The sequence below is a fragment of the Leuresthes tenuis genome, unplaced genomic scaffold, assembly GCF_036924035.1.
Source record: "Leuresthes tenuis unplaced genomic scaffold, fLeuTen1.0.hap1 SCAF_5, whole genome shotgun sequence".
Lineage (NCBI taxonomy): Eukaryota > Metazoa > Chordata > Actinopteri > Atheriniformes > Atherinopsidae > Leuresthes > Leuresthes tenuis.
Genome location: NW_027325359.1, coordinates 32,468,284 through 32,483,427, shown reverse-complemented (window position 1 = coordinate 32,483,427; position 15,144 = coordinate 32,468,284). Strand labels below are relative to the sequence as shown.

General features: G+C 44.7%; 1 protein-coding gene across 1 annotated transcript in view; it reads left to right on the top strand.

The window, feature by feature from the left end:
* mbtps1 (membrane-bound transcription factor peptidase, site 1) overlaps window positions 1-14,683 on the top strand; it is a 30,915-nt gene extending 16,232 nt beyond the window's left edge. Inside the window, exons 10-23 of the mRNA XM_072386680.1 lie at window positions 197-348; window positions 2,020-2,181; window positions 3,421-3,565; window positions 3,661-3,849; window positions 5,091-5,263; window positions 5,349-5,464; window positions 5,925-6,081; window positions 9,033-9,157; window positions 9,237-9,314; window positions 9,429-9,569; window positions 9,655-9,786; window positions 11,876-12,002; window positions 12,400-12,530; window positions 13,893-14,683. Coding sequence (XP_072242781.1) covers window positions 197-348; window positions 2,020-2,181; window positions 3,421-3,565; window positions 3,661-3,849; window positions 5,091-5,263; window positions 5,349-5,464; window positions 5,925-6,081; window positions 9,033-9,157; window positions 9,237-9,314; window positions 9,429-9,569; window positions 9,655-9,786; window positions 11,876-12,002; window positions 12,400-12,530; window positions 13,893-14,101 — 2,037 coding nt within the window. The 3' untranslated portion in view covers window positions 14,102-14,683. The remainder of the gene's footprint in view (window positions 1-196; window positions 349-2,019; window positions 2,182-3,420; window positions 3,566-3,660; window positions 3,850-5,090; window positions 5,264-5,348; window positions 5,465-5,924; window positions 6,082-9,032; window positions 9,158-9,236; window positions 9,315-9,428; window positions 9,570-9,654; window positions 9,787-11,875; window positions 12,003-12,399; window positions 12,531-13,892) is intronic.
* Window positions 14,684-15,144: the final 461 nt, after the last annotated feature.

Below are 15,144 nucleotides of genomic sequence, written 5' to 3'. Positions count from 1 at the left end.
ACTGTATGTTTGTTCATGCAACTTTATTTTTCTCCCTGATGCCGATGCTCTCTGATACTAAATAAAAAGGATAAAAAAAGTCATTCAAACTGCACAAATAAAAGGCGTTTGAATATTTTTCTCTCTGCGTCTTGGGGTGATTTCCAGCTGTTTTCCAGTCCTCTGTCAGTATTTCACGTTCTGTTTCTGTGTCCAGGAGCTGCCGGGAGGTTACGGCAGAGTGAAACCCGATATTGTCACCTACGGTTCCGGCGTTCGGGGCTCAGGGATGAAGGAGGGATGTCGTTCATTGTCTGGCACCAGTGTGGCCTCTCCGGTGGTAGCGGGTGCCGTCACACTCCTGGCCAGGTAATTATTACAGGAAGGGTTATTCTGCCAGTGAAAAAGGACTTATGGGATACTGTGGTTTTATTTTATGGGTAATTCTATAAGCCAAACCACCATTAACCTTAAATCAAATTTTATTTGTATCGCACTTTTTTATTCAAAAAGCAGTGCAAAGTGCTAAAATCAATAATAAAATCAATACATACATAAACTCACACAACATCACACTGCACACATACACCCCAAACACAACCATGTGGGTTGCTGTTTTATTTCAGGGCTTTGTGTCCTTTATGCTAAATCCTACCTGTTGTTGTGGTGGTTTAAAGCTCCGGCAGAATCACCGGTGTGGTGCCGTGCTTCGCCGCTAACAAAACTTATCACCCAGGTATAAGATGCCGTGACTGTTCTTGTCCTTTTCACTCACAAATTCTAAATAAGGTGAGAAACAATCTAGTTTAATCTGGTTCTTGGATTATAAAGTTTTCATGAAAGTTCAGAAGTAATGAGACACAATACTTTCAAAATAAATTGGAAATTTGGGAAAAAGCAGCCGTTACTACATCTGAACTACCAGCATAGAAGTTCTGCTGTGTGGATTGTGACTATGAGTGGACTCTGACTTCAGAGCCTCACACAGAGCAGCAGGTGGCCTGAGTCATCCAGCTTTTAATGTGAAATGTTGAAAAAAATCCAGCTTTTAATGTGAAATGTTGAAAAAAAATCCAGCTTTTAAAGTGAAATGTTGAAAATGTCCAGCTTTTAATGTGAAATGTTGAAAATGTCCAGCTTTTAATGTGAAATTTAAAAAAAAAACAGCTTTTAAAGTGAAATGTTGGAACCGTCCAGCTTTTAATGTGAAATTAAAAAAAAAAACGTCCAGCTTTTAATGTGAAATTAAAAAAAAGTTCAGCTTTTAATGTGAAATGTTAAAAAACGTCCAGCTTTTAATGTGAAACGTTAAAAAACGTCCAGCTTTTAATGTGAAATGTTAAAAAACGTCCAGCTTTTAATGTGAAATGTTAAAAAACGTCCAGCTTTTAAAGTGAAATGTTAAAAAAACGTCCAGCTTTTAAAGTGAAATGTTAAAAAACGTCCAGCTTTTAATGTGAAATGTTGAAAAAACATCCAGCTTTTAATGTGAAATGTTGAAAACGTCCAGCTTTTAATGTGAAATGTTGGAAACGTCCAGCTTTTAATGTGAAATGTTGGAAACCCTGAACCATTCACCATGGCTCTGGCGACTCATGAGAACATGTTTCTTGTGGCCTGGTGAGGCACGATGTCGTGTTAAGTGTTAAGCGCTCTGGGGCTTCCTGGCTGAAGCGATCATGCTCTGAACGTGGGTTCTGTTTCTGACCTGTAAAGGACTTCATAGGACACATGTAGTACAATACTGCCGGTTTAATTACCTCCGGGTTTGTAATCCTACATGAGCAGGCAGTCCCAGAGGAGTGAGACACTGATCAGTGTGTGGTGTTATTCCCAGTCTGTCCACATCCCGTCCCTACATGCTGAAAGCCTTGTTGTTGCAGAGCTGTAACTGAGCTGATTTGCCTCCTCGTGTTGCTGCGTTAAACCTCCGCTCGCAGCACAATCCCATGCACACAAATATCAGCCCATCCCTCTTCTTCCCTCCAGCACTGTTCTGAGTTACAAGCTGAAGAATGTCTGTCCTAATCTGTCCTGCAGCACCGTCCTGAACCGGGAGCTGGTGAACCCCGCCTCCATGAAGCAGGCTCTGATCGCCTCGGCCCGCAGGCTGCCCGGGGTCAACATGTTTGAGCAGGGCCACGGGAAACTGGACCTGATCAGAGCCTACCAGATCCTGAACAGCTACAGACCTCAGGCAAGGTGAGGGCCTCGGTGCAGACACTGACACAACGGGCAGTAAACACCAGCGCAGGAACACGGCTGCAGAAACACATCATCCTGAACCCAGAAGTGACGGACCTGGGAAGCAGACCGACCCAGTGTTGTCATAGCAGCAGGCATTAACTGTAGGCTCACAATGAGCCTCTCATAAACCTGCGGCGTTAAATTAGATTTCAGTGTTCACAGCCTCTGCAAAAATCCTGTTAAATCCTCATTTATGTAAACCAGAGTTGAAGTGACGCACTGATTAACATGATGTGAGGCAGCTGGATTTCTTATTAAATGTACACTTAGTTCCAGCTGGAAGGCAGAAATGTATGATTCTTCATCAGATTCTGCGACAGCTTCGTCTCAATGTCACTGAAACTAGGAAATGACTGACCTGCTTCAGGTAAACTTTAGCTTCACGCTTTGTGAGGACCTTCAGATTGTGTGAATATAACCACATCTGGGCTGAACAGCGTTCAGCTCTCCACTGAAGCCTGATGCAGACACGGAGTCGATTGCCACAGAATTCACTCGATACGGAAGCTTAATATCTTTGGTGTGTCTGTAAACATTTAGTTTAATTTCTGTCGGACTTTAAACATTTTCTTTCATGGACTGATTCAGTGTTCAGACTGTTTGTAAAACAAAAAGAAATACGCCGAACAGGGTTTTGGCCTTCGTTTAGAGGACAAAAGGAAAAGGAATTCTCATTCTCGGGCTGTAAAACAAACTGTTTTCAAGTCTTTATTCACTCTGCCCCTCGTCTTATCCAGCTGCTTAAAGGGGAACTCCGGTATTTTTAAACCTTATTTCTGGCATGAAATACGTTCATCTGCTCACCGAGAACAGTTTGGTGAAAGTCGGCGTCCTTCAGAGGATATCTAGATAACTCGAGATCCATATAACGGAGTGAACGGGGCTTAGACGATGCAGCCTCTGAATAAGGCATTATCTGTCTTTATTTCACCAATACTTTAAGAAGAATGAATGAATGAACGTGTACTATAGCTCTGTTAGCTCATAGCTGCTGTTATGTGGCTACTTGCAGCTATAGGAGAGCTAACGGAGGGATTTCTACACAGGCACTCTACTGGGACCACTTCATCCTGACGCGTGGCTGCAGCACGTTCGCACCCTGCCTTAAAGGGGACTCTATGTATTGTTCCCACTTTGTTCTCCTTGTTTGTGCATCACAAAGGGTGACTCTAACTTGTCCTCGCCTCCTCGCAGCCTCTCTCCCAGCTACATCGACCTGACAGAGTGTCCTTACATGTGGCCTTACTGCTCTCAGCCCATCTACTACGGGGGAATGCCCACCATCGTCAACGTGACCATTCTGAACGGCATGGGGGTCACCGGCAGGATAGTTGACAAGGTGAGCGAACAGTTTAGCACGAGTGGAGACTTTCCATTTCCTCTTGGTAGGAAAGTTTGGATAAAACTCACCTAATGTTGCTCTCTGTCATTCAGCCCATCTGGCAGCCTTACCTCCCTCAGAACGGCGACCACATCGACGTTGCCATCTCGTACTCGCCTGTGCTGTGGCCGTGGGCCGGTTACCTGGCTGTGTCCATCTCTGTGGCCAAGAAAGCGGCGTCATGGGAGGGGATTGCTCAGGGTCACGTGATGGTGACCGTGGCATCGCCTGCAGAGAACGATGTGAGTCACTGCAGAAACACCTGAGCTCACTTTTCCAGTGAAATGGCCACGTGCTGTTAACAGAAAATAGCAACAGAGGAATGTGTTTTTTCTTGTTAAGCCACTTAACTCTGACCTTTGAACCATTCAGGCAGAAAAAAGGCTCCTAACTCAAGGGATGAACCAGTGTTGTGTCGACACAGAACAGACAACTTAGCAAAGAAGCCATTTTAAATTGGATCTTTAGGCACTTTGTTACCAGCAGCCTGTCACAAAGACACATCATTTGTTCCCATTTCTTTAGTTGCATCTATGAAAAACAGCAAAGAAAACACAGTTTGACAGACGGAAAATAGGATTTCTGCAGCAACAAGGTGATTCCCAAAGAGCTATTAGCTGAAAACTTGGCATATCTCAGCATGGTGTGCAGCGTGACCTTAAAACATTTGAGGAAACTGGACAAGTGGAGGACAAAAGAAGAAGTGTCAGGCCTAAAAAACTATCTACAGCAGATGAACAGGATCTGAAAGTGATGTCCTTAAGAAAGAGGAAAAAATCCAGCTGTGACCTGACAGGACCTGAGAGATGCATCTGGACCTTCAGCTGATCCATCTACTGTTGGCCCAAGCCTCATCAGAAATGGTCTCCATGGAAGGGTGGCTGTCAAGAAGCCATTCTTAAGGAAGAGAAACAGGGAGAAAAGGCTGAGCTGTGCCAAATGACACAAGAAGTGGACTGAAAATCAGTGGCAACAGGTCTTATGGAGGGATGAATCCTCCCCAGAGCCCGGACCTCAACATTATTGAAGCAGTGTGGGATCATCTGACAGAGAACGGAACAAAAGGCAGCCCACATCCAAAGAAGAGCTTTGGGATGTCCTTCAAGAAGCCTGGAGAACTATTCCTGAAGACTCCTTAAAGAAATGACAGAAAGCTTGTCTCAGAGGGTTCAGGCTGTGTTGGAGAATAAAGGAGCTCAGACCAGATATTCACTTTAAAGCTGCTGAGAACTGATAAAAAACTCATATTCTGTATTCATATGCATGTTTGCACAGTTTGCTGCACTCATTTTGCTGTTGTGAGGTTAAAATATAAAGAATAGAGAAGTTGCTCAAGACTTTTGCACAGTGCACTGTACAGGAAGGTCATCTGTGGTCATTCTGTAGAAGTTAAAGTTATATACTTTAATGTGGAACATTAAAGGCGAATCATCAGCTGAAACGCTCTATAAGGACGTCCGTCTGCTCTTTTCACTCTTTGCAGTCAGAGGTGGGAGGGGAGCTGACATCCACAGTCAAGCTGCCCATCAAAGTAAAGATTGTGCCGACTCCTCCCCGCAGTAAGCGGGTGCTGTGGGACCAGTACCACAACCTGCGCTACCCGCCTGGCTATTTTCCCCGAGACAACCTCCGCATGAAGAACGATCCACTGGACTGGTGCGTGTGTGGAAATGCCTTCGTGTCCCACATGCAGAGGTTTTCATTAACAGTGGGAGCTTTATGGTTGTCTTTATGTTTCCAGGAACGGAGACCACATCCACACTAACTTCAGGGACATGTACCAGCACCTGAGGAGTATGGGGTACTTTGTTGAGGTGCTGGGAGCCCCCATCACATGCTTTGATGCCAGCCAGTACGGTACGAAAAACTAAAAACTGCACAGCCAAACGTGAAGGTTATGCCTTTTAAATGCTGATTGGCTCAGACGACAAAACGATGGAGTGTCAGGCTGTTGCCATACACTTAGCTCAGGATACGATACGATATATACAGCATTCAGTCAAACGATTCAATACAATTTTATACGATTCGATATGATTTAATACACATAATTTTCTGAAAGATTTTAAAGGGACAGTGTGATTTGACATGAATCGTTGCTGATTGGCTCATGTTTATGTTGTGAATATTACATCATCAACCTGCTTGTTTTACTTTTTCAATACCATAAACACAAATCCAAATTCTCTAATCACAAACCATCTTTTTCATGACTGAAAAATTGATTCTTTATCGGGAAACAAAATATCGATATACATGGCGTATCGATAAAAATCGCGCAGCCCTAATGGAGTGTCTTGGCTTTTTGTCCCTGCAGGCACGCTGCTGATGGTGGACAGTGAGGAGGAGTATTTCCCCGAGGAGATCACAAAGCTGAGGAGAGACATCGACAACGGACTGTCGCTCATCGTCTTCAGTGACTGGTACAACACGTCTGTGATGAGGAAGGTCAAGTTCTACGATGAAAACACCAGGTATGCAGCTGCTGAAAATGATTCTTCACAGTTTATAGTTTCAGATGAAAGTTCTGAAAACTTTTAGCAGCATTTAGGTCTCAGCTATCATAGAACCAAGAGCCGTCTGGACACTGTTTGTGAGTGATTTAAACGCAGCTGCAGCCAGGTTCTGCTGAGTCTCTGCTGCCATCACTCAGTCACACACATTCTCACTGCGTAGCATTACGTTTGTTTGAAGAACATTTGCATTTAATTTGGGTAAAATGTTTATTTTAATCCCATTAAACTACACAGAGTCATGCCATTAACTGTGATTTTATGCTAAACAGTCCTGTTGTATTACATAATCGTGTATAAATGTGTATGGAAAAGTAGGATTTGATGTATTTTGGTGCAGGTTTACCATCTCTGACCATGAATAAGGTGCCAGGGTGCAGCGGGCGGGCAGCGTTTCATCGTCTCATTCCCTCATTCATAAATGACGAGGGCTGGGTATCAATCAAACTTTTTCCGTACCGATACCTTCACTTTGATACCGGTTCCTGAACGATACTTTTTTCGATACCAATTTTATAATATCAGTTCTAACAAAAAGGAAATTACATTAGACACAACAGAACAAATCTTCAGTTTTGTTTTTCAGCTCAGTATTCTTCCAATCCAAGCAGTTTTCTTACAGAAAAAATGAAGAACAAATCATTTCCAGAGCAGAACAGCTGCAAACAGCTGCCAGGTTGGTGTCTAACACTATCCTACACACTGAGGATACTTTTCACTCAGCAGTTTTCCTTCAGAAACATCAACATGTCTGCTTTCTGCAGTATTAAGCTGCAGTAACATTGAGATTACTGCCGGATTTCGCTGAACGTTACCTGTTATAATCCCACACCCTGCGCCGTCCTCAGTGCTCTCAGATGAAGCCCAGTCCAGAGGTGGGGGTTTTGAATGATGCCGCTCGGCTCTGTGGCCACAGGCTGACTGCTGAGAGGAGGATGGCTGCGGTCCGACCTTCTTCCAGTCAAACACGGAGCAACTTTCTGTTCTAAAATTGATTTTGTGCAGGTGAAATAATTAATTAAAGTAGTCGTGTTGCTGGCCTTAGCAGCGAGGACTTTTTGGCACATGTTGCATCGCGCACTGTTGGCATCAGTCTTGGTGAAATGGAGCCACGCTTTAGACCTCGGTGGCATCGTTTAACCGGTTCCCAACGCAGATGCATGTGAACCCGTCTGTGGGCGTAACCACATGTTCCTGCATCAAAGTGTGACGTTAATACAGCCAATCGAATCAGTTCTTGATCACATGATTTATCTCTGGGTCCCGAAAGACGAGGCATGTTTTGATACTCGGTGCTACCGAAGCATTTGCCTTAAAAGAACCGAAGTTCGGTACCCAGCCCTATAAATGACTGAGCTCTACATTTCATAACACTTGAAGATCTTTGTACTTCCCTTTAACAGGAGACAAAAAACAGACGCCGTACTCAGTCCGTTGCTGCGCTTACTTCCCAGAGTCCTACAGGTTATGATCCCAGCAGAAGATAAACACATGTTACACTTCCCCAAGGATGAATCTATCCGAGCTATTGAACAGCATCACAAACATTTATTAAACAGTTATTCTTTCTATAAGATTTCCTCAACAGGAAGTCTGTAATGGCAGCTACAAGCGAACAACTCCATATGATAAAGATTCATTGATTGTTTTCTCTTTCTATGGGATGAAGCACAAAGTTGACAACATGTTAGCACCTTAGTCAGGCTGGTGGGGTCCTTTAAGGCAGCGGACATTTGGTCTGGGTGGAAACCCATCGCCAGCAGCTGAGGCACAGTTTACTTCCTTTCTTGGTCCTGCCTCCACATCAGGTCGACATCAGCAGAAGTTTGGAGTCGCCTGATGTAACGGTTTCATCTTCTTTTATGTGCTGTAGTAACTGGACTGTTTTGTCGCTGATGCGTCTTGGAATTGACAAATTTGCAGAGTTCTATCGGAGATTGATCTGAAAACGTGAGTCGGACGTGTAACTCGGCTGTTTGTCCCACTTCAAAGCAGGAAAACGCGAAGCTCGAGCAGGTCTTTCATCACTCGGGATGAAAGCTCATTATTCTATAAATCCCAAATGTAATAAACATTTGGAATAAAGTTGTGCTGAGTCAAAGGCTGAAAATGTTTTATGCTTCTGATTTCTTTAAAATAAATTTCAATATGATGATTCAGCATATTCCTGCAGGACGACTGGAGGAAGAAGTGCAGAGAGGCTGTTGATTAATCGCGCTCTCTATAGAATGAGCTGCTGAGGCTATGCGCTCTGTTCTTCCCTGACGCTTTCTTATATTTGTAAAGCACTCTGTGTCTGTTTCTATAAGATGATCAATGTGTCCCATTCATCCCGCTTCATTATGCAACACTTGAGCGATTAAACATCTATTACCCCTCAAATGCTTTCACCGGGAGCGTTATCCTGTTATAATGAAGGCAAGATAAACGGCGTTGTGTAACTTCTCTCCGCAGCTTTATTTATGTCCTCGCGCTGTAATAGATGTCATACATCACGACTTCTCAGATTCAGAGCACCTCGTGGAGAGATGAGAATGACTCACCAGGCCTGGCTGCTCCATTCATATCCCGCCCAAGCTGTCGCACCGTCTCCAGAGCTTTAAAGGCTTTAGAAACAGTGAAATATAGTCTTTATGGCTCCAGAAACTACTGCTGAATGCTTTGGTTTTTAGTGCCTGGAAATGGTTCATTTGAGGGCTTCATTCAAAGCAGGTTTTTTTGGACCAATCAAACCGAGACTTTTCATAAATGCACCACTGTAACCATGTGGGATTTGATCTTTACTCGCTGCTTCCTTGTTTTGTTTGGTCAGTCCTGAAGGTTGTGTCGCCCTTTGACAGCAGTCGGAGGATTTAAATGTTTGCTGCCTGTATTTAAATGGATGTGAATGATTGTTCTGGTGCAACCTGCAGGCAGTGGTGGATGCCAGACACAGGGGGCGCTAACATACCAGCCCTGAACGACCTGATCTCAGTGTGGGGGATGGCTTTTAGTGACGGGCTGTACGAGGGAGATTTCACTCTGGCTGATCACGACAGTAAGAGATACGAGTATATTCTGTGCTAGCATTTGGTGACGCTTCCTTCCACCAGAGAGTAAAAACATTTTCCTCTCAGTGTACTACGCCTCAGGCTGCAGCATCGCCCGTTTCCCCGAGGATGGAATAGTGATCGCCAAGAACCTGAAAGACCAAGGTACCAGCTCCAGATTTAAAGACTTAAATCCAGCTTATTGCCTCACAGCCAACTTTTTAACCTTGTGTGCCAGATAGAACTCTACAATCCATGTGTTCGTGTGTGTTTTCACAGGTCTGGAAGTGTTAAAGCAGGAGACGGCTGTGGTGGAGGGAGTTCCCATCCTTGGACTGTACCAAACGCCGTCTGACGGGGGAGGTCGAATCGCTCTGTACGGAGATTCTAACTGTATAGATGACAGCCACAGACAGAAAGGTGACCTCTCGTCTGTTTCTACAAGCCTGATGCTCACTCTTTTCAAACCCTTCCCTTATATTTGAGTCTCTCCTTTCTTCCACAGACTGTTTCTGGCTTCTGGACGCTCTGCTGCAGTATACTTCATACAGCATGACCCCTCCCAGCCTCAGCCACTCCCACAGCAGAGTGGCGCCTCCCACAGGAGCAGAGCGCCCGCTGCCGCAGAGGCTGGAAGGTAATTTACTCTGAGCTTTGAGCAGTGGGTCCCAAATGGTGGCACACAGCACCACAACATAAAAGCAGTCATCAGACGAGCTGCCTTTCTCAGCTTCAGCTGGGCAATGAGTCCATGTTGGCCATCTGTAGGGAGAAACTGGCCAAAGCGAACATGGCGTCAAGCACTTGGAAAGCAAATGTCCAGACTTTAAAGCCTTCTTCAAAACAGCGTTAATCTTAAAGAGCAACAACCTGCTGGTTTAAAGTCCCGTGACTTAAAGTGTAAGAACACATGTACAACAAAAAGATTCAGAATAGTTTTTACTGTCAGAGTTTTGTCCGCTTTAAAAATAACGCAGAGGGAAAGAAGCCGAGCTGGAATGGGTTTAAGGGTAAGAAATATGGAGCCGCACAGGAGAAAATGTAATGGAACAGATGGCAGCCCTATTTGTGCCCGATATGGAGAGAGATCAGGAGAAAAGTCTCACCATCACAACTGAATTTATGGTTAAAGTAGAGCCAGTGGAGAATAAGTCCGAAATCACTCCCGAACCACCATGTAGTGACCACGCCATGTTGTAGTGGTGTCCGAATGTTTAGGGATTATTAATGTTTACTGCACTGAATGTATCCCTCATGTAGTGAACATCCGATGGTCAGGAACCGGAGCAAGATATCCCATCATGCAACGTTTCCCCTCCACAGCCAGTTGGGAGTCAGTAAAAGTTGTTTTTTTCTCCGGTGAATCAGCCGTTGGATGACAGGCGTGAGACAAATTCATGAGTTGTGGAGCAGTAGAACGGTCACAAAGCCAGTTTATTCCATTTTTATTTTATTACACATTTCAAAACAAGGCAATTTAAATGGCTTCCTAAATTTATTGAAAATAAAAAACCGAACAGCATATAATTAAACATTCCAGTAGGTTACACTCTAACTTGCTGTTACTAAAGAGCCAAGAGAACAAAATATGAAATAAAAATGACAGGACAGTAATCAAAAGCCTCTAATTTAACAAAAATGCAGCAGTAAAGGGACAAGTATTGTGTGAGACGACGTTTTAAATGTGCGACAGCACACCGGCGCCAAGAGTAGCGTCCGAAAGCTTTTTCTGCTGAGCTCACCATATAGTCCACTACATTTATTTCCCCCTGTAGGGAGCAGGGACTGAGTGAGGGATTTCAGACACAACCTGTGTGCAGGCGAGTTAGCAACATTAGCTAACGGTTGCTAACACTGTTTTTACACGACTCTGAAGTTTACCATCACACATCAGGTCATTTTCTTCTGGAATACTAAAACAGGACATGAAACAGAGGCTAATGTCAAAGGATCAGCTTGTGGGCTGTTAGTTATATTAGTTATATTACACAGCGATGCTCCGTCTTCTGTTGCCTGCCAGAGACAATATGAGGGAGGATATATCAAGAGAAACGTGACAGATGAACTGAAAGCTGGATTTCTCTCTGCTGTGGCAGCCTGAGAACGCTGTAGGCATGCATGGCTGTTAACCGCCATCTGCTATCAGTGCCACACAGTTATGGGGGGTTCTGCGCCCCACCAGGACCTCGCTGGGTGTGTAGTTCTTCTGTCTGACATGAGCACCACACCTGGTCAGCTTTGTTGCCTCTTCACCTGCACAGAGTGCATTCAGTCCGACTCCATCAGCTCCTTTTAGCTCAGATTTAGGTCATTAGATGAGTAAATGCTGCAGATTATGAACTAAAAGAAAAAGAAGAGTGTCCTTTGTTTACCTGGAGACAGTTCAGAAACGACATGCCTCACCAAAGAGTCGTTTCCTGCGATTTCCCTGACTGGCGTCCCCCCGTAAGAGACCAGCAGATCAGCTCTCAAGCTTCCTCTCAAGCATCTAAGCCATGACTGCCCCTCCTCTCTGACACTCCACTTCATTTCGTACCTGACGTCCTTTGGTTCCCACTTCATCCTGAGCAGGAAAGCTTGTTTTACAAATGTGAAGGCACCATTTATGCAAAGCTCATAATATAAAGAGATTAAACATTGTGCTTATTTGCATTTAGAGTGGTTTCAAACAGTTTTACAGACATTGTGTTGTACTGTTTGTACCTGATTCAAATTCTATTCTCCAGGCAACCATCTCTACCGCTACTCCAAGGTTCTGGAGGCTCACCTGGGAGACCCTAAGCCCCGCCCCCTACCAGCCTGCCCCCACCTGTCTTGGGCAAAACCACAGCCGCTCAATGAGACAGCCCCCAGGTAAAGCTCCTCAGCTGGATGCCCGTTTTAATCCGACTGAAGTCACTTGGCGCTCGGTTGGTTGAGTGCTGCTTTCACTGTCAGAATGACATGCCCGGTTTCATCTCTGCAGCCTTCTTTAGTCACACAAACCTGTCGTGTTTTCTAACAGTTCAGAGAATATCACAGTGGATGTTCCCTCAGTGTAAACCGCTGTTGTCAACGTTGGCGTCATTTATCTCCACCTCAGAGCTCCATCTGTAGAGTAAGAGCAGTGTGGCTCAGTGGAAACACGGTTTATAGCAGGTTTATAACCCCATTTAGCTGGATTCTCTCCCCGACCTGTCAAACTTCTGACTGACACGCTGCTTTTCTCTTTCTGCTGTTTTCTCCTGTCTGGACTCTGTCCTGCTCGCAGTAACCTGTGGAAACACCAGAAGCTCCTCTCTGTGGACCTGGACAAAGTGGCTCTGCCTAACGTGAAGTCGTACCGTCCCCAGGTCAGACCTCTGTCCCCTGGGGAGAGCGGGGCCTGGGACATCCCCGGAGGTAACGGAGAACTCACAGTTTTTACTGTATTTCCTGTAGAATCAACCAGATCGCCATGAAACCCAAAGGATAGACCCGTTTAGTTCCATAAGTGATAAGTTAATGCTCTTGGCATCATTTCTAAATACCAGCCAGTGTCCAAGCAGAGTTTATTAGTGTTGTTCTGATTTGGGCCAACTTAGATGCTGCTCCATGTGGTGCACAAACACAAACACGACCTGCAGATAAAAGAGCCTCGAACAGCAGGAGATTCAGAGGAACGTCGACCTGACGTGGCTTCTTCAACTTCATGCCCATGTTAGAATTCAGTTTTTTAATCATTCTCTCTTGGGTTAGACAGAGAGAATGATCCAGAACACAGGATCAGCTCCTGCCATCCAGTTTAGGATCGTGTCTACCAAACAACCTCGGAGCAGCTCTTTGCTGTCGAGCTGCTGCGGTCTCAGCACAGAGCTCATTGATCAGATATGTCAGTTGTGGAGGAATTTTAGAAGTTTTCCTAAAGAAACACAAAACACACACACAGGGAAATGCAAAACATCCATAAAGCCACATAGAACTACTGAAGACAAACAAAACCGAGCCACAAAGACATGCAGAAGGACAACTAAGACACTCACAGGAAGAGAAATAAGCACCAAAAATAGCTGCACAGCAACCACTTAGAGATGGAAAACTGCAACAGAGAGACTCAAAACAACCACGAGACTCCAAGTGACCACATGGACGGGCAAAAAAGTCATGCAAAGACACTGAAAAACTACCACAAAGGAGGACAAAAGCCACATTAATCACAGAGACTCAACTCTGCCTGCTGTTTTTTAAAGTGTTTAATGTATTCTGCAGTCTTCGCCTTACATGGGATCAATGTATTATGTAGGGATGATGTAGGGATTTATCCAAATTAAGGGAACAAGTGAAACCAGGCTATGCTGACTAAATGCACCCTGCAGCATATTAACCCCCCCACCCGCAGTCTGCTGTAGGGAGGAGATGCTGCTCCTGATGTTTCTCAGCAAACGTTTAACAGACTGAATGCTGTCGTTAATAATGAAATTAGCTCATTCCTTAATGAGAAGTCTGCCAGCATGCCTTTGGACTTTGTCTCAACCTTTTTCTGAAGTCGGTCCATAAAACCGCATTCATCAGACATCACTGAGACAGACGTAATGCCAGAGGATTAGAAATGGAAGTAAACTGAATCTTTAATTAGTCTTAGGTCATATTTTCAGTGTGTAAACGGATTGATTGACTAAATGAGCATGTTTCAGGTTCTGTCCGTGTCTATGACGGCACGTAACAGGCTGTTTGATTTAAAGACCTGATCACAGGACTGTTGTTGACCTCTGACCTCCCCCTCAGGGATAATGCCGGGTCGCTACAACCAGGAAGTGGGCCAGACCATCCCGGTGTTCGCCTTCCTGGGAGCGATGGTGGTGCTGTCGTTTTTTGTCGTTCAGCTCACCAAGGTGAAGAGCAAACCCAAACGCAGGAAACCCCGTATCAAACGGCCCACCTACCTGCAGCAGCAGCAGCAGCAGCAGGCGGCTGGGAAGAACCCCACAGTGTGACTGCACGGTTCAGCTGCTCGTGTGGAGCTTTGGACTCAAGCTGTTGCGGCAGCTGCTTGGAAACCTGCTGGACATCAACGGACTCTGGGCGTCTCCTGGAAACGGTTTTGGTGCCTCTGGTCTGGCTGTCGCCGGTGTTTGTGTGTGTTTGTGGACCGATGGACAGTATTAGACAAACTCATGATGTAAAACACACACCTGAACCAGTCCCAGCAGCACGGCGTCTGATATTTCCTTCTTCTTCTTCTTCTTTGACCAAACGCCTTCTTTATTAATGAAATATGTGACTTTCATATTTATTGAATTTGTTGTTCCCCAACACACGAGCTCAGAAGTGCACGAGAGGTCTCTGTGCCATGCAGAGAAGTCCGGATTCAGAGCAAGCGTGCACAGTCATGCAGGTATTTACCGCGTGATGCTGAAGTTAACTGCCTGGTTTTCTAAAATCACGCCCATATTTGTTTCAGATCACTGTCTTTTCATTGTTTTTATATTTGATATGATGAATGAACTCTGGCCAGGCCTGCTGTTGAACAGACTTGTTCAGATATATCTCATCAATTAAAAAGCATAATCAAAGTGTTTCCTTCGTTATTATCGTTGGTTTATGAAACTGCTGGTTCCACAGAGCTCATTCTGAGAGGAAAATTATCAGATAACGCAGCGTAAATTTGCCTCTTTGTTTTTAACTTTTTTCTCTCCATCAACATCTTAAACCTCGACCTTATTTTAAAAACCTCGACCCGAGATCAGTCGATGAAGTGGTCCCAGTACAGTGCCTCAGTTAGCTCTCCTATAGCTGCAAGTATGTTTATGTTTATGCATTTAGCAGATGCTTTTATCCAAAGTGACTTACAGGTAGGCACCCTACTGGAGGTAGTAGTACCTTTCATGCAGGGGATTTGAACCCAGGTCACCCACATGAAAGGTGGCACTCTTACCACTTTGGACAAACTTCCTGTTATCAGATTACTGTAAGTTCGCAGGCTTTTTGGAGTAATTTCACTTGAGTTAAACTCACATTTACGCTTCGCCTTCATCAT